The 18,614-nt window shown below is 36.9% G+C and overlaps 1 protein-coding gene across 4 annotated transcripts in view; it reads left to right on the forward strand.

Annotated features, from left to right (window-relative positions):
* LOC140464072 (E3 ubiquitin-protein ligase rnf213-alpha-like) overlaps positions 1 to 18,614 on the forward strand; it is a 200,578-nt gene that overhangs the window by 61,632 nt on the left and 120,332 nt on the right. For all 4 annotated transcript variants that reach the window (XM_072558748.1, XM_072558746.1, XM_072558747.1 and 1 more), the window contains 10 exons: positions 839 to 1,034; positions 1,651 to 1,706; positions 3,888 to 4,047; positions 6,321 to 6,476; positions 11,375 to 11,473; positions 12,306 to 12,428; positions 12,524 to 12,713; positions 14,484 to 14,657; positions 14,762 to 14,902; positions 15,295 to 15,908. In XM_072558748.1, the coding sequence (XP_072414849.1) occupies positions 839 to 1,034; positions 1,651 to 1,706; positions 3,888 to 4,047; positions 6,321 to 6,476; positions 11,375 to 11,473; positions 12,306 to 12,428; positions 12,524 to 12,713; positions 14,484 to 14,657; positions 14,762 to 14,902; positions 15,295 to 15,908 (1,909 nt within the window). The remainder of the gene's footprint in view (positions 1 to 838; positions 1,035 to 1,650; positions 1,707 to 3,887; positions 4,048 to 6,320; positions 6,477 to 11,374; positions 11,474 to 12,305; positions 12,429 to 12,523; positions 12,714 to 14,483; positions 14,658 to 14,761; positions 14,903 to 15,294; positions 15,909 to 18,614) is intronic.

Genomic DNA, 18,614 nt, shown 5'->3' on the forward strand with positions numbered 1-18,614 from the left:
TCTCAAAGGCAACTCATTCCCATTTGCTGAAGAGAAATTAGAGATGAACAGCTTATATTATGTGCTAACAGTATATAAAAATTTAAAATATCTCTCTGATTTGATCCCTGATGTAGAATCACCACAGTGCAAAATGAGGCCATTCAGCCCAGTGAGTCTCTCACTGACCTTCTAAAGAGCACGCACCCTGACCCATCCCCACCTTTTCCCCAAAACCCCATTTGGGGTTTTTAATATGTCTAACCCACCAAACCTACACATCCCTGGACACTACAGGACGACTTTTAGCATGGCCAGGTCCACCTAATCTGTACATCTTTGGACTTGCATTGAATTAGCTGATCTCAGAAATAGAAGACCATACTGCTGGCTTATTGTTTACAGACCATTATGCAATTAAGTCAAGGTTACTGATGTTCATCCCTATCCAAAGACCACTTCAGGAAAGTATGTGCTTATCAAAATGTTGGCAGGATTTTTATGATTGAATAGCTTGATAGTATTTACTGTCCAATTTCATACAATGAATGGACAGTTGGCAATGCATCAGATTATTGTTCACGCCTCTGTAAACCTAACTTAAATGGGGGAGGAGATTGCTTTAATATCTCTAGAAACAAAATTATTTGTTTTCTTGAATGTCTGAATTCTGATTCATATGTCAAAGTGTTTGAAATGTCAATATTTTTACACCTTCTCACCTTTCACAACATAAATTGTGTTTAATTTTTAATAAAATCTTCATATTTATAGGTGCTTTGAAAATATTTTGTGATTGTATATTTGTGTGCACAAAATTATATGTGATCTGTCTGACTCTGTGAATTATTTCAATAAGGGATTTGCTTGATCTGATGGACAAAAACAAGCATTTGGCAACAGTGGATAGGCTGTTACTTCGATCTTGGTTCAGCTTATTGCCTTTGGAAGTTTTGCCTGACTACTTAACTATGGTGGGACCTGATCTGTTTGATATTCTACAAGGAATCTTCCAGAGACTGAGAAGCATTAGTTGCATTTCAAGCATACATGAGGTTTGTGTTTAACAGCAGTGGCTTGCTTAATGCTCCCTTTGAGTAAACAGCCTTAAAGTTTATAAAAATTGCAGATTCCTATTTGTATTTGTTTTCAAAGAAAAGGGCCACAGTTGTTTGATCCCAGTTCTTACACAGGGACATGTTGGACTTGATAGTTTTCCAGTGCATGTTGCATTTAAGCACAAATATTCGTTATAAAATGTTTAAAATGTATACTTATGATAAGATCCAATGCAAATGTAATTCTTCCTTCTCCTATAACTAGTAACCAGAAACCAGTTGTAAATTTTCAAAGAAGTTGATGTCCAGTCCACCTCTCAATTAGCAGATATGTGTTAATCACATTATCTGCACCCGGTTTAGGGATTAAACAATTTAACTCCCTACGTATGCAATTGAGCATTCAGATTTTTTTCAAAGCACTTAACAATGTATGTATTTTCTTGATTTGGCAAATGGTTTATGATATGTCTTGGAATGGCAATGTTGACCGATATTGTAGACTTTACAAAATAAGTGGAGATTTTACTTAAACTTGATTACAAATATTTTTTGGCATTGTAATAATACATTTTAACTTAATTATATTGTATTTTATTTCTCATGCTTGTAGAATTTAGAAAAACTGTTGAAACATGTGAAAAAAAATGTGGACAGTCCTCAAAACAGGTACACTAGTTTTTAATAACAAAATATATCTATCTAATTTCTGTGTCAAGATTAATATGCAATTGTACATGCATTCCTAGACTAAAAAAGTGTCCTATAACGAGAGATTGATTAAGCGACATCTATGTTCCTGGTGTTTAGAAGAATGAGAATAATTGAAAGGTATCAAATTCCAAAGGGCCTAAATCAGGTTGGTACTGAGACAATGTTTCTCCTGTCTGAGAAGTTTTAACAGTCTCATCAGGAGTTGAGCATTTTAAGACTGAAATGAAAGGGATGGACCATCTGATGGACAAAAACAAACATTTGGCAACAGTGGATAGACTATTACTTCCATCTTGGTTCAGCTTATGGCCTTTAGAAGCTTCTGTAACCAGGAGAGCTTTACATGCTCTGTCGTTAAACATATTCAAGATGGGAATTGGTAGATTTTTGGATATTGAGGGCAGAATGGGTCATGCAACTAAATGAGGAGAGCTGATATTGAGGAAGAAGGTTAGCAATGATTAGATTACAGAGGAGATTAAAAGGACCATATTTCTTATTCTTCCTATTCCTGATGTTCTTATCAGTCTTTTTGATCTTAAATCTGTCACATTTTGATTGGTTTAATTTGGTATTGTCCATCACATTTGGCACTAGCCACATGTGGCTAATTATATTCCTTGTATGTGTTTTGATGCCCAGCAATTAAAGTAGGATGTGTCTGGCAGCAAAAATCATAGTGGAAATAAAAATCACAGTTTTATAACCTGAATTTGATGTATGTATAAATTACTTCTTTTTGCATATTTCTCAAATTTTAGTTCCCTTTCTGTCAGTTCTAATGTTACTTGGCGAACAAGCCTTTCAATGTATTAATAGCTTTACCATAACTTGAATTGAAAGTCTGCCAGATTGAAGAAAGGTATTGATGCTGAGAGCCATTACACAATGATGGATACCTGTTTGTTAGCTAAGTATGGAACAGAGTTAAGGAAAAACTTCTTCAGCCAAAGAGTGGTGAATCTATGGAATTCACTGCCACAGAAGGCTGTAGAGGCCTGGTCATTGATATGTTTAAGATGGAAATAAATAGGTTCTTGATTGTCAAGCGGATCAAGGTTTATGGGGAGGAAACAGGAGAATGGGATTGAGAAACTGATCAGCCATGATAGAATGGTGGAGCAGATTTGATGGGCTGAATGACTTAATTTCTGCTGCTATGTCTTATGGTCTTATATGGAACCTTGGGCTTCATAAATTGGGACACAGAGTAGTAAAAGCAGGAAGTTATGCTGTATTTGCATAAAAATACAATTAAGACCATTGAGAAATTGCAAAGGAGATTTGCTAGAACGGTTCCAGGGATTGGGTCAGGTGAAAGCGTACTGGTGGAGGTGGTTAGTTAGAAGTTTAAACTGGGCTGTTCTCTAGTAGTGAATTCAAAGAGATTACAAGAAGATTTAATTGTGGTGTGCAAGATTAAGTCAGACTAAGATAAAGAAATGCAGTTTCTTATTTTTAAATGTTTGGACACATCTAGGATTTGGGCAAAAAATGTAGGTGGAATGTGTGGAAGAATTGTACAGAAATCTGAATTTTGGTTTTAAAGAGAATATTTTCAGGCTGCAGTCCTTAGAAGAATTTCAATAATACAGATCTATTTAACATACGCATAAAATCAGTGGAGAAAATTGAATTTTTCAGAAAAATTTTGAAAGAATCACAAAGAAATGATTTGCTATTTTAGGAGGGAGTTTGGATGGGTCTGTAATTTTATGTATATGAATTGATTATTTTTAAATTAAACATGGATATATAAATCTGTACTTGCGAATGTGCACCTGCATTCCTTTAAGTATATCGTGGACAAAAGCATGGAATAAAATATAAACTTAATATGTCACCTCCCAAAGGTTTGGTCTGAAATGTGCATGTTTTGTGTTTCATTTTGTCCATTTCAAATTTAGTGATTATCTGAAAACCTGCAACTTAATACTTGCCCATACATTGTAAATTGTGGTCTACTTGTGTATCATAAGTTCTCTTTCGCTATTCTTCAATTTAAAAATATTTATCTGATTATTGGCAAACTGCATCACAAGTATTACAATCAATTCATCTTTCTAACTAGTTTTACTTTTGTAGTCTTTGTAAGTTGTTTTGTTTTGAGAAATAAAAACATATTTCTTTTTCCAGTGATCTTGGAGGTGAACGTATAGATGCGTGCATGAAGACCAGTTTGAAAATCCATGAAAAAATATGTAAATCTTGCAAAGATAAAAGCGATGTAGAAATCATTGCTACTTCTATTGCATTAACTAGCAAGCTTGATGAACTTAAAAAATCCTTGTTAAAGGTATCAGCAAAATAAAAGATACATTGAAATCTAACAATATATGTTTCATTTGCAAAATTATTTTCTTAGAATTATTTGTTTGAGGTGCTGAATTTTTGTTAGTCAAACGAGATGATGAGAAATATTTTTTAGTGTAATATATAAAAGATAACGTAGGGTGGAATGGCTACAGCACATTAAGGTGGTGATTTGACTTTCCATGCCTGTGCTGGCTCTCTGCAAGAGCAACTCTGCTCGTCTTACTTTCTTATCTTTTCACAGTAGCCCTCCAAATTCTGTTTCTCCATAATATTTTTCAGTTCAGTTTTGAAAGCTTTGATTGAAACCATCTTCACCACACTTTCAGGTTTTGCATTCCAGATCATAACTATTCACTGTGTTAAAAAGTTTACCCTCATCACTTTTGCTTCGTTTACCACCAACCTTAAATTGATCCAGTTTGCTTCTTGATTCTTCTATTAACTACTGAATAGATTCTCTATGATTTTGATCACCTCCCTGACAAAGCTGTTAATCTGAATATTTTCTTGTCTCCAGGCTGAAGAGCTTCAGCTCTTCCAGTCCATCCACCTAAAATGAAGTCCCTTGTTTTTAGAGTCATTGATGCAATTTTTGTTTCACAACCTATGTTAATGCCTTTACATCTTCCTAAGGTGTGGTGCCCAAACTGGGTTTAAAACTGGAAACAGGGAACATGGTGAAGTTTTAAATGAATACTTTGCATCTATCTCTACAAAAGAAGAGGATGCTGCCCAGGCCACGACGAGGAAACTCTTAATGCAAGAAGAGTTTCAAAATTAATAAGATGTTAGATAAAATGTTGGTACTTAAGACTGTCATGGCATCAGGACTGAATGAGATGCTTGCAAGAATTTTGAGGAAAGTGAGGGTAGAAATTGAGAGGGGACTGGTCATAATCTTTCAGTATTCCTTGGTCTTGGGAGGTGCCAGAAGACTGGAGAATGCAAATATTACAGCCTCCTTCAAGGGAGGTTTGAAAAGATAATCCCAACAATTATAGATAAGTCATTTTAACTTAATTGGAAACAATTATTTGGATCAGAATTATAGTCATATGGAAAAAAAGTATTTTTTTGAAGAGTCAGCATAGATTTCTAAGGGGGAAGTCATGTTAAACTAACTTACTGTCATTTTTTGAAGAGGTAATAAAGCCCATGAAGATGATTTCGCTGATGTGATCATATATGTGGATTTGCAGAAGCCATTTGGTTCAGTGTTGCACAACAGACTTGTGAGGAAATTTAAAGGGTCAGTAGCAATGTGGACACAAAATTGGCCATATGATAGGAAACAGAGAGTAATGGTTTGTGAGTATATTTTAGGCCGGAGGAATGTTTGTAGTGGAATCCCTCAGGGGTGTGCATTGGGACATTGCTTTCCTTGATGTATATTAATGCCTTTTGTCAATCTGGGAGCATTGGATTTATTTATCTTATCTTCATTGCTTGTGGTAATGTACCTCAATTGAACCAAGCTATCTTTTCATTGAAGGCAGACTGTTGTTCTGGTAGAGTCATGCCTTTCAATCATTGATTCCCAATAGGTTAGATCTGCTGTCTCCCAATAATTGTTTTTACTCTGGATTGCTCTTTATACTTTTCCTTAGCAAACATGAAATTTATGACCTTGTGTCCCTTAATTTTTTCCCTCCTGACTCCTAATTGATCCACCTCATTTTTGAACTAGATCCAGCAGAACTTCCATTCCTGTTCAGCCAGCAATTTGCCAATCTAGAAAACTCTCTTGAACACACTGAATAAAGATTTCCACCTTTCTGCTCTTCAAATTATTATCCTCATCTGTATTAGGATAATTTAAGCCCCTTTATAACCACTGTGCAGTTCTTGACCATGTAATTTCTATTCAAATTTGTTCCTCTACATCTTTCCTATAAGTTGGTGGCCTGTGGAGTACACAGAATATTGTAGAGTAAACTTTGCATTGTTTAAGTTCTAGCCAAATAAATTATTTCCTTGACATTACCAAGACATAATTTCTCTCCAGCACTATAATGTTTTTGTTAAGCAGTACTCCTAGATCTCCATTATTGCTTTGACGTCATATTGCCATGTGCCTACTTGTGCTTGCAGCTCACTGGTCATATGTTCCACACTGTACATTAATATCAATGCACTTTAAGTAATGTAATTTATATTAATAATGTGATAAAATTAGATTTCATGCATTTATTGCAATATGCTTTGCGATCCCTTAAGAGGAAATAACAATTAACATTTATTTTTAAAACTTAGATTGCAGATGAGAAATCTCAAAAGGAGGAAACCGTAATGATGGAAGATACTGAAGCGCTCTTAAAGATGGCTTTGTCATTTACAAGAAATTGGCTAAAAGATGTCCTGAAAACAGATTTGTTTTATGAAAACAAAATCAATAAGTCTGAACAGCAGGTAATTTGTGACGGACTCTCAGTTAATTAAACTCTTAAAATATGAGAGATTATGAATTGTGGGGTTTAATCTATTGACAGTAATTGAGCATAATTGCTAACATTTGTAAATTATTGTTTTTGTCTTGAATATGCTTTTATTTACCTGTTCAATGATAGCAGTTGTTTGTTTACTTGACATCTATTACTGGTTCAACCATTCACAGTAATTTAATTCATTAATTCAAATGAATTAATTCATTTAATTCATGAAGTAATTTCAGAGGAAGGGCTTGAATTAGTATCTCTGAAAGTAGTTACATTAACCTACAGGCAATAGTGATTTATACATTTATCCTGGTATCCTATACATTATCGACAGCAATTCAACTGAGGAATAATACAATAAAGAAGTTAAATGTATAAAGAACTGGTGTAAGAGGGAAGTGTTCAGATTCTTAGAATAGGTTCCATAGGCAGTAGAAATGTATATCTGTTTGAAAATCATTAGCTGAAAGAACGCTGAAACTGATGTTGAAGCTTGGATCATAGTACTATTCTGTGAGTTTAAAGTATAAATAGTTTTACCTCTTAAATTCAGAAATTAAGATTGATCATTAAGATTAGTGCAAGTCACCCCTAAATCCAATACATGTTGACAATTTTAAATGAGCAGGATCAGTTACCCCTCAGGTGGCCAATTTGAGTTGGTTGTTGATTAAAGTTGGCACAGTGGCTACTACGTAACAACCATCCATCTAGTTCTCTAATGTCCTTTAGGAAGAGAATCTACCATCCTTACCTAGTTTGGCCTACACATAATCCAGATTCACAGCAATGTGATTGAGCCTTAACTGCTCTTTTAGCAATTTGGTTTGGTTGTTAAATGCTGGTCTAGCCAGTGACACACTCATCCCATGAGTGAATTTAAAAAGAAATTGGTGATGTTTTGACTGGAATCTTCCATTAATATTCACTGGGACTCTGACCACTATTGTGTTTTGTCTGAATTGGGGCTCCTCTGGGATGTTTTACACACAGTTTATAGTTTGTGAAACAGCTCATGCATAATCGAAGAGTGTGGTACTGGAAAAGCACAGCAGGTCAGACAGCATCCAAGGAACAGGAGAATTGACATTTTGGGCATAAACCCTTCATCAGGAATAATCATGCATAATCATCTTCCAGGTACAACTTGGTTAGCTGTGAGCACAGTCAGCTGTTGGATGGTTTGCATGTTCCCAAATCGACCTGCATTGGCTTGGTCATGTAAGGTTTGATCATGGGCATTGCTGGCTGGGCCAGCATTTATTTCCCATCTCTAGTTGCCCTCAAGATGGTTTCTTGAACAGATGTAGTTCATGTGGTGTTGGCAGTTTGCTTTCCATCTTGCTGTGATTGTCTGGTTCCCATCACTTTGTTGTGATTAATTATTTTCTTTCAATTCATATTCGCCTGTTAAGTGTTAATTGCTCTCTTCCATTGCCTCTTCTATCAATGCACAACACCCATGCTATTTTCACATGATTCTGCTCTTGTAGCTAATCTGCTAACCCCTTCCTTATAAAAGTAATATAACAATAGTGAGGGGTGGGGGAGAAAGCAAAAGGTCAAGGATGACTGAAAGTTGAGAGAAAAAGTAATTGGAAGGGATGTTTATGAATCAGTTGCCAAATAAGGTTGGAAAAAGGTAGAGGAGCATTGTTCATTTGTGTGTAATAAAGTGCTTTGAACAAAATTATGAAGTATAGGCTCAAATATTTGATGGGGCAGGGTGGAGGGGAAGGTGGTTATGATTCAACAAGATTAACATAGGCATTATGTAGCTGTATTCCTCCTTGAGTATCAAATATCCAGAAATAAATAAACAAAGAGGAAGAGAAATAGCAATGTTAGTCAAGAATTTATTCTTGCACTAGAATTTAGGGAAGGTATAGAATAGTGCAAAAGTTGAAATTATTTGTTCTCGAATTTACAAATAGGGACACATTATTTTCCAATCTTACAATATAGTCAAACGTGGTGGTCACGTAGTAAGAGCTCTCAAACAGCAATGGGGTTAAAGCCAAGTGATGTCTGTCAACAATGCTGGTTGCAAGATAAATATGCAAGGAAACATCCCTACTGTTCTTCAAATGTTCCCATGTGATCCCTTAAGTTCAACTGAGAGCATAGACAGATATAGTGTTTCACATAAAGTTACTTATGTACAAACAGTGCAATGCTCCCTTACTATTACATTATAAGAATGACTAAACTTTAAGAAGGAATTCACTAACTCTAGCACATCAGATGGTTCATGAAAACTGCGAAATTAACTTGGTCTTCTGTCTTTTTATCACAATTCTGTAGTGTTAAATAGTATGTGCTTCAGTCTCTGGTGCTAGGTTTGTCTTGGAGTCAAGAATGTTGCCACTCATGTTGATTTAGATTCAAATGTAGCACCTTGACAGTCTTTTGAGCTCAACATTGAGTTCAACAACTTTGGGCTGCCATCTCTGCTCCCATTTTATTTCTGTTTTCTTTGTTGGTTTTGGTTTTAATCTTTTTTGGAAGCTGTTCATATCTCTGGGATTCAAACCTCCTCTAGATACATTCTTTGTTTTGTGACTTGCTCCAAAGATAGGCTGGGTGAATATAATAATGTAAGTGTCAGAGAAATGGAAGACTTCTGCAATGTGTGGGACGACTCCATACTTTGGTACATCCGACAAGAAAAGCAGCACGTTCTTGTAAATGGAACTAGATAGTGTGACTAGTTTCACTGGCACAATCCAGGTACTTCAGTAAGCTTCCCAGTGTCCTGATAATTTTCTTCAAATTGTTCAAATGTCTGAGTTTTTTTGGCTGTATTGAGGCCTTTCCCCTTTTCCCCTGCTCTATTCCATTTATTTAATTGTGGTTTTCCTTTCAGTGCCCTTGCTTGTCTATTCTTTCAAAACACTTTGGCCAATCCAGGTTTCAAAGGAGAAGGCCAGTGGGTTAAGTGGGGCGTGCTAAAGGAAGCAAGGGTGAACTAAGCAGATTTGAGTTCATTGTATGACATTTCTTGAAAATTAATGCTATTTGGTAAACTTACAAGAGCAAAAGAATGGCAACGTGGAATGTGAAAATGTCGCACTAATGTAACATAGAACTTCTTTACAAGTTAGAATGCCATATACAGAGGAACCTTGATTATCCAGGAGAGAGAGAGGACTGCACATGCTGGAGATCAGAGTCGAGAATGTGGTGCTGGAAAAGCACAGCAGGTCAGCAGCATCTGAGGAGCAGATTCATTCCCGATGAAGGGCTTATGCCCAAAATGTCGATTCTCCTGTTTCTCGGATACTGCCTGACCTGCTGTGCTGTTCCAAAACCACATTCTCAACCTTGATTATCTGAACGATATGAGTGGGGAGTATATTGTTTGGATAATCGAATGTTCAGATAACACAGTTTAGCCAAGCATCTGGTCTTTATGATCTTGTTCAGATAATCTGAAATTTGGATAATCTAGGTTCCTGTATAGTAGTGGGTCTGAGTAGAAGGCACCTTGTTCTTTCTTAACCTTGTTGCGCCTAATCTTTACCTTCAGTTCAGTTAGTGTACTTTGTAAATTTATTCCATGTAATTCTCAATGTTTTTTTAAAAAATTTTAAAAAAACAGGTTACATATGTATGCAATAATTTGTTTCAATCTGGGACAGAATGATGCATGGTAGCAGTGTGTTGCAAATTAATCTTTAATTTTTTCTTGTATTTCGCTAAAGCATCAAACTTCTGGTCCCAGTCAAGTAGGCCGAGGAAAATCCCTGGGTTGATATTTTGATTGTACCTGTGAACTTCCATATTTGTTATGAGGTTCTGAATTTTTACCTTATGTGTGTTAAGAAAGTTGTATTATTTACCAGTGTACTTGGTGTTCACTTGCTGTTGTATTGGTCAGTTGTGAGTTGAACATTCAGTTATTGCTAGCTTTTCCTGTTCACATAATTGAATAGACTAATTGATGGCTACATGGGTGCCAGTTGGACCTTAGAAAGGCCAGTTGGACCCACTGCTCTTTTCTCTCCTGCTGCTGGTGGGTTGTCTGTGTCTTCAATGAAGAGCATACTGATGCCCAGACAAATCCAAGCATGGGAGTCACATTGACTTGCATTACTAAATTCCCCAGTTTCATCCTGAATGATGATTTTTTTTTTCTCTAGAGGTCAGTAAGAATGAGCAAGCACCCAGTGGGTGCAAGCAGGAGACCAGTGGTGGAGGCGGTAAAGATAAAGTAACCAAGGTCCTACCAAACCACAGGGCTGCTCCCTCATTGGAGAGGGACAATTGGTGGTTTAACCTGAGGGTCATCACATCTCAGGTGAATGAAGAGTTTGAGAAAAAGAGTCTACATGGTCACCTCAACTAGTGCAGGAAGTGAGCCTATGCAGTTGTTGTCACTCTGCATCGCAAACCAAATAACTGAGTAACTGTCCTGCCCCCAGTGGAAACACTAATTCATAAGGATTACTAAATTTATGGAGGTAATTTGTGGAAGGTCATGGAAGTTATTGATTGCCTTGACCACCTAGAAATGGGAAATTAACAAAGAGGACTGTGTAAGAGCAAAGGATAAAGTTGAAACAGATAATTAACCTTCAGACTAGACAGATTCATGTAAGTAAGTAAAAGGAGTGCAGAAGAAGCTGGCTGTCACAAAATGAAATTTGAAATTGCTCTTAAAAGAGGTACCCCTGTATCTTCTCCATTTTTGTAACTTTGTGAAATGGTTTGGGCTGTTTTATATTGAAGGTGAAAATGAATGCAAATTGTTATTACTGGACCTGTTGATTATGCAGTTTATTGTCAGTGGTTTGTTTTGCAGTACTTTGTTTTCAGACATTTTCACATGCAGCTATATTGGAATAAAACATTCCATGTTTGTTTATAAAGGTGTGGGTCACACTAGTAACCTTAGACTTTGGATGTACAAAATGGGCTTCCATTTGGAAAGAAGGACTACTGAGCGACCTGGAAGGACGAATAAAAAAGGTGATGTATCAGCTATCCACATACATGTCACGTATATGAGTATTGATAATGTAGTCTGCTTAATGTGCAACTTTTCAATTATCTAACTTGTCATTTCTTACTGTAGTGACTAACATTAGGCCAAAATTTGATCAGTATCAACAGCTCCTTTGCCCAGGTGCAAACATGGTTTTGAGAATGCTTTTAAACAGTGTGTGGAGACAAGACAATGCAACTGTCCAGCACAAAAATGTTCTCATCTGATATTTCTCCAACACTTCCCAATAGCATCATTAAGTGAAAATTGGAATCAAAGTGCTGAGGCCAATCGTAGTGTTGCATTAGCAGGAACCAAATAACGCAATGCAAACCAAGGATATTGAGGCATTCCTGATTTGTATGTCTCTGTAGCATAGCACTTGGTAAATGTATCCACTGTCCATAGTTTTAAGAACTATGTGATTAAAACATTGCTGAAAAGGAAAATAATTTTCATGTTTACATTGTTTGTGGTGTAGTATTAGTTCCTGATGGATGATATTTGCATCAATCTTGTAGAAACGTTGTTGTGCTTAATCTATTAGAAGTAATTTGTAATGTTTAATTGTTTGAAAGAATACAATTTGTGAACTGCTTCTGAAAAATTAGCAAGAGCTCAGTTTTTCTTGCAGCATGAATTATTGATGTGCATTCAAAATGTTTTTTCTTTCGCAGAAAAGTGAAATATTGTCATTGTTATGCAGGGACTTGAATAGTGTTCTTGAATAGTGTTAATCTGTTTAATCTTAATGCATCTGGGATTCTGTTCCAGACTGAGATATCAAATTAATAACATTCCTTATCTCTTCATCAGAAAACTCCTGTGCATCAGATAGAAATTTATTGCTCCAATAGCGAGGAGTTAAGCAGTTTGCAGCCTTTGATTGCAAAATGTTTCGAGAATTGTGCACTTGATGCTGTCCATTCTATATGTCAGGTACCATCATTACAAAGCTATTTGCATATTTGTAATTTTCAAAGGATTGACTTATACTTTGTGTGCTACATTTATTTACATTTTACCCCTTCTAGGCCAAATCTGAGGGCAAACTTTTAGATAAGTTGTTACGTTATGATTTGAGCAAATTTGGAAAATTGTTGTCAACAATAATTGAAAAATCCTGGCTTAAAAACAGGGATGGAAAGTTTTTGGAAGATCCTGATTCTGTTGTCAAGCATTTACTTGATTGGTCAGCTGCACGAACTATCTTTAAATTGCAAGGTATGATAATGATTTTAGTATGTTTAGTTTACTGAGTAATAGTGATTGTTGATGGCCTTTATTCCGCCTGCTCCCAAAGTTAGTTCACCATACCTTGACTGCCATTTTCCTCCGTGTCTTGGCTGAAAGCCACCGGTCATTTGACAAAAGATATTTTTGATCCCGAGTCATGATTGCTTTGCAGAATTAGACCCGTTCCTCTCCACACTGTCAACAATTTCCTGTACTGTCTTCTTTCTCTTTTTATATTCTGAAGAAGATTCTTTTAAAATTTTCTGCTTTAGCTGATAGTACAGCAATGAAATAATACCCAGAGAGTCTAAATTACTTCATAAGTTGGCTTCAAGAATGCAAGAATTCTTATCTCTTAACTCTGATCCCAAGCTCCTGGCCTTTTCCAAATTACGCTCTACTGAAATTTACTCCATTACGTCTTCTCATTTGCCAGCTTTCTTATCATATTGTTCTTGAAAATAACTCAACTTCCTTGATCCAATTTGTTTGGCCATACTTCCATCATCCAATATTCCCTTCTTATTGGGAAATCATTGGTACAGGAGGCCACTTGACCAATCAGACAACCCCACTTACCCCAAAAGAAATCCTTGACTGTTGTGAATCAAAAGTCTGTCTGACTCGCCCTTGAATATATTTAATGTTGAAGTGTTTCAGTCCTTTCAGTAGCTATTCTGTTACGTTTCCTCAGAATCTTGTGTTTCTGCCCTGGGCAAAATGACCAAACCAGCTTTATCCTGTCACATCATCTTGATTTTTTTCAATTTGCTGTCAGCAGCATCACCTGAGAAACCGGCCTTAAACTTTTTCAGTTGATGAGCTGGAATTTTGCCCTTTTTGTGTTCTGGGTTACATTGTTTTGCTGTACTGTGCCTATGCCAACTACTGCTCTGAATAGCTGTAAATAGTTTTTGAAATGTGCATACCACAGACTCCTGTATTATGGTGATAACTCCCTTCTGTCCCTTTCACTCTGTATGTTTTACATTGACTAAGTATTGTCCAACAAAATCTCTTTTTACCATTTCCTTCACGCTTACATCAAAGATAACTAAATATCTCTATTAATAGATTCTCTTTTTTAGTTATCTCTGCATTGTTGAATGTTTCCCCTTGATGACAGCATCCACAGTACAATATTAAATACTCTGTGTGTTGCTGGTGACTTGTTCTTCTTTTCTTTTGTATTCTGAACAATTCAATATAAATCTGGCATCAAGTCTTAAATGAATTAAGATTCTTCCAGTTTAGTGCTGGCAAAACCAAAGTTATCATTTTTTGGGGGCTTTCTTTCACTTTCTTTCGAAACTGGATCAATCAGTCTGCCAATTTAAACGAAGTCTACTGAGTCTGAGGTTTAGTTTCAGTCCTCACACCCTTTTTGTCACCAAGACTACCTTGCACTTTCAAAATATTGCCGACATCCATCTCTTCTGTGAAGACTCTTAACCTCCACTTTTATCATTGCCAATTATAACTTTCTTAATGTCCTCCAGTTCTGCTTCCACCTTTTCTAAACTGAAATGTAAGTAGGTATTTTTGACCTGCCCTTATTTACTCATAACCTTCACCAGATTCTCTCTGCATCTTGTAACACTTCTGAAATGCGAGATGTGGTAGCGATTCCTCAACCATACCAAGTATGCATAGATATTCAATTTGATTAAATTGTCAATTTAACATTACTATTATGAACTGAAATCAATCTTCATTATTGTCTTCAACTGGTGCAATTTAATATATATTTCTGAATAGGAACGGACAGTAAACTTATTGATACGCTGTCAGACGAGGCTCGTCATTTGATGGCAATAGCAGATTCAGTGTTCATGGATGTGATGAACAGACTTCTCGATGGCTCCATAAAAGTAAAATATTTGGACTTGATCTTAAAAAAGAAAACCAGCGTTATTGCTTTGCATAACACAAGTAGGTTGTTTTGGTGTAAATTGTTGTGCTTAAAAATATTTTTCATATGAAAAAATGTAAATGGTATTTCTGAAAAGTTTTGTAAGGCAAAATTATTGTTGCAGGTAAGAATGGATCTTTCACAGGACAAACCCTAGAACAGTTATTGACTTGGCGAAAAGAGGAATTTGATGCATTCAATGAGGAAAGTAATTGGATGGACAGTCTCTTGAAAATGTGTAGAAAAATCAATGAGTTTGTAAAAGGTAATTTCATTTTGCTTTCTTTTGCTTTAATCTTATAGCATTTTAGAGAACTGTGGTTCAGAGTTTGCAGTACAGGTGGAGGGCTATTTGCAGAGTCTAGAAATCATTAATGTGTCCATTAGACTGATCCTAACCTCTAGAAATTAAGAGTAGACTTCTTACTTTTCATGTACAACCCTTGAGGATCTGTACTTCCCTAAAATATAATTTGTCCCTTATTTTCTAAGTTGCAAATTTGCTACCAGTATTTTTATAATAAACCATTTTAAGATATGGCTTTGTAATTTATCTGCTGAACAAAGGAAAATATTTTTCACATAGTATGATTTTATATGGGAGGAGGCTGTGTTGTATTGCTGCAAACTATTAAATACTTATGTCTTTAATTGTAGTGGAAATTGAAGAACTTGAAAAACTGGTTGGAGCCAATGTTGAATCAAAGGCATTAAGTGAACTGGTGACCATAAAACAGATCAAAGATTTGAAACCATTTCCCACTCAAGTTACCTACTTCACCTTAAATGAAAAGGTGAAACAAATGGCAAAAAACATTCATACTTTCAAAGATAGCCATATTTTACAAATGTGCTGGGAAAAGGAGGCCAAAGCATTGGACAAGGAAGATGTATCTGATGAAGAAGCAGAAGCATCAGAGTTGGCTTCTTCAGTATCTCTTGAAGATGTTCATACTACGATATGGGAGCCATGTCTGGATAAGTATAAGGAAATATTTAAAAAGCTAAAGGAGGGGAGTCTTACATTTGAAGAGGTCAGTATCATTTTTAAAGACTTTGTTGATCGATATGAAGATCTAAGGAGTGATTTCAAGATTATGAGTGGCTTAGAGATGAGCACAAAGAGCAACTGGATAGAAAAACGAATCCAACAAATTCGGGAATACCACCAACTACATTTGGCTGTTGAATCTGCCCAAATAATCATGAAAGCACAGAATATATTGAACCTTACTGGAAATTTTAATGTTCTGCAAACATTGATACTTCTGGTGAGTTATTTGTTATTTCTTCCATGGGATTTGGACATTACTGTTGTTGTCTGTTAATTGTCTAGAAGGCAGTTGTGGTAAATTGTCACCTCGAAGCACTGCAGTCTATGTAGGGACTCTGCTTTGTTTTTAATTCATTCACAGAATGAGGATGTTGCTGGCTAAGCCAGTATTTATTGCCCACCCCTAATTGCCCCGAGAGCAATTAAGAGTCAACCATGTTGCTATGGGTCTGGAGTCACATGTTGGCCAGACGAGGTAAGGATGGTAGTTTCCTTCTTTAAAGGACATTAGTGACCCAGATGGATTTTTCCAACAAACAACAATGTAGTCACAGTCATCATTAGACTCTTTCTTCCAGATTTTACTGAGTTTAAATTACACTGTCTGCTGTGGTGGGATTCAAATGCAGATCCCCAGAACATTAGTTGGGTCTCTGGATTAACAGTCTAGCGATAATACCACAATACCATTACCTCCCACATTGCTGTCTTTGTCCTTCGAGGCGGTAGAGCTTGCATGTTTGGAAGGCGCTGTCAAAGGAGTCCGGGTGAATTGCTGCACAGCATCTTGTATATGGTATGCATGTAAGACCATAAGAAATTCCTCACACCCACTTTCCTGCCCTTTCCCATAACTCCTGATTCCCTACTGATCAGGAATCTCCATATCTCAGCCTTAAATATACATAAGGACTCTACCCTGACGGCTGTTTGTGACAAGGAGTTCCAAAGATTCCCAACCCCCTCAGAGATTGATGAGGGCAGAGCAGTGGATGTGATCTATATGGCATTCAACAATATGGCAATAAGGCATTTAACAAAATTCCTCCTGGTAGGTTGGTTAGCAAAGTTAGATCACATGGAATTGAGGGAGAACTCACTATTTTGATACAGAACTGGCTTCAAGGTAGAAGACAAAGGGTAGTAGTGGAAACCTGTAGGTCAGTGACAAGGGGTGTGCCACAAGGATTGGTGCTGGTTCCACTGAATGTTTCTCATCTTAAAATTGAATTCAAATTCCACCAACAATGGCAGGATTTGAACCTGGGTCCCCAGAACATTATCTGGGCCTGTGGACTAATAGGCTAGTGATAATACCACTAGGCCATCATCTTTCTCATCTTAAAATCGAATTCAAATTCCACCAACAATGACAGGATTTGAACCTGGGTCCCCAGAAGGGCTTATGCCTGAAACGTCGATTCTCCTGCTCCTTGGATGCTGCCTGACCTGCTGCGTTTTTCCAGCAACACATTTTTTCACCACTGAATTTTGTCATTTATATAAATGACTTGGATGTGAGCTTAGGAGGTATGGTTAGTAAGTTTGCAGATGACAGCAAAATTAGAGGTGTAGTGGGCAGTGAAGAAGGTTTATAAAATCAAGAGGGGCATAGATTAGGTAAACAGAGAAGGTCTTTTCCCTGGGGTGGGGAGTCCAGAACTAGAGACATAGGTTTAGGATAAGAGGGAAAAGATTTAAAAGGGAACTAAGGAGCAACGTTTCATACAGAGGGTAGTGTATGTATGGAATGAGCTGCCAGAAGAAGTGGTGGAAGCTCGGACCATTACAGCATTTAAAAGGCATCTGGATGGGTATATGAATAGGAAGGATTTAGAGGGATATGGGCCAAATGAAGGGAAATAGGACTAGATTTGTCTAGGATATCTGGTTGGCATGGGCAAGTTGGACTGAAGGATCTGTTTCCGTGCTGTGCATTTCTATGACTCTCAGGTTACCTCAGAGTACAATGGGATCTTGTTCAGATGGGCTGAGGAGTGGCAAACCAAGTTTAATTTAGATAAATGTGAGGTGCTGCATTTAGAAAAGGCAAATCAGGGCAGGACTTATCCACCTAATGGGAAGTGTTACTGATAACGTGACCTTGGAGTGCAGGTTCATAGTTCGTTGAAAGTGGAGTCCGAGGTAGACAGGATAGTGAAGAACGTGTTTGGCATGCTTGCCTTTATTGTTCAGTGCATTGAGTATAAGAGTTGGGAGGTTGTACAGACTATTGGTTAGGCCACTATTGAAATACTGCATGCGATTCTCGTCTCCCTCCTATGGGAAGGATGTTGTGAAACTTGAAAGTGTTCGGAAAATATTCACTTGGATGTTGTCAGAGTTGGAGGGTTTGAGCTATAGGGTGAGGCTGAATAGACTGTGGCTATTTTCCATGGAACACTGGAAATCAAGGAGTAACCCTGTAGAGGTTTATAAAATCATAAGGGTCAAGGATTGAATAAATAGACAAGGTTTTTTTCCCTGGGGTGTGAGAGTTCAAAACTAAAAGGCATAGGTTTTGGGTGAGAAGGAAAAATTTTAAAAGGGACCTAAGGGGCAATGTTTTCACACAGAAGGCGGTGCGTGTATGGAATGTGCTGCCAGAGGAAATGATGGAGGCTGGTACAATTACAACATTTAAAAGGCATCTGGATGGGTATATGAATAGGAAGGATTTAGAGGGATTTGGGCCAAATGCTGGAAAATGGGACTAGATTTATTTAGGATATCTGATCAGCATGGACAAGTTGAACTGAAGGGTCTTTTCCATCCTGTGTATCTCCATGACTTTAGAAACAATTGCTCCTCATCTCCATTTTAGATTGGACTGTGTCATCTGACCCAACACCCCCATGAACATGAACATGAACATGAACCTTGTCAAGCGCTTGAAGAATTTGCTATTGTATATGAGTAGTGG

The sequence above is a fragment of the Chiloscyllium punctatum genome, chromosome 39 (assembly GCF_047496795.1).
Source record: "Chiloscyllium punctatum isolate Juve2018m chromosome 39, sChiPun1.3, whole genome shotgun sequence".
NCBI lineage: Eukaryota > Metazoa > Chordata > Chondrichthyes > Orectolobiformes > Hemiscylliidae > Chiloscyllium > Chiloscyllium punctatum.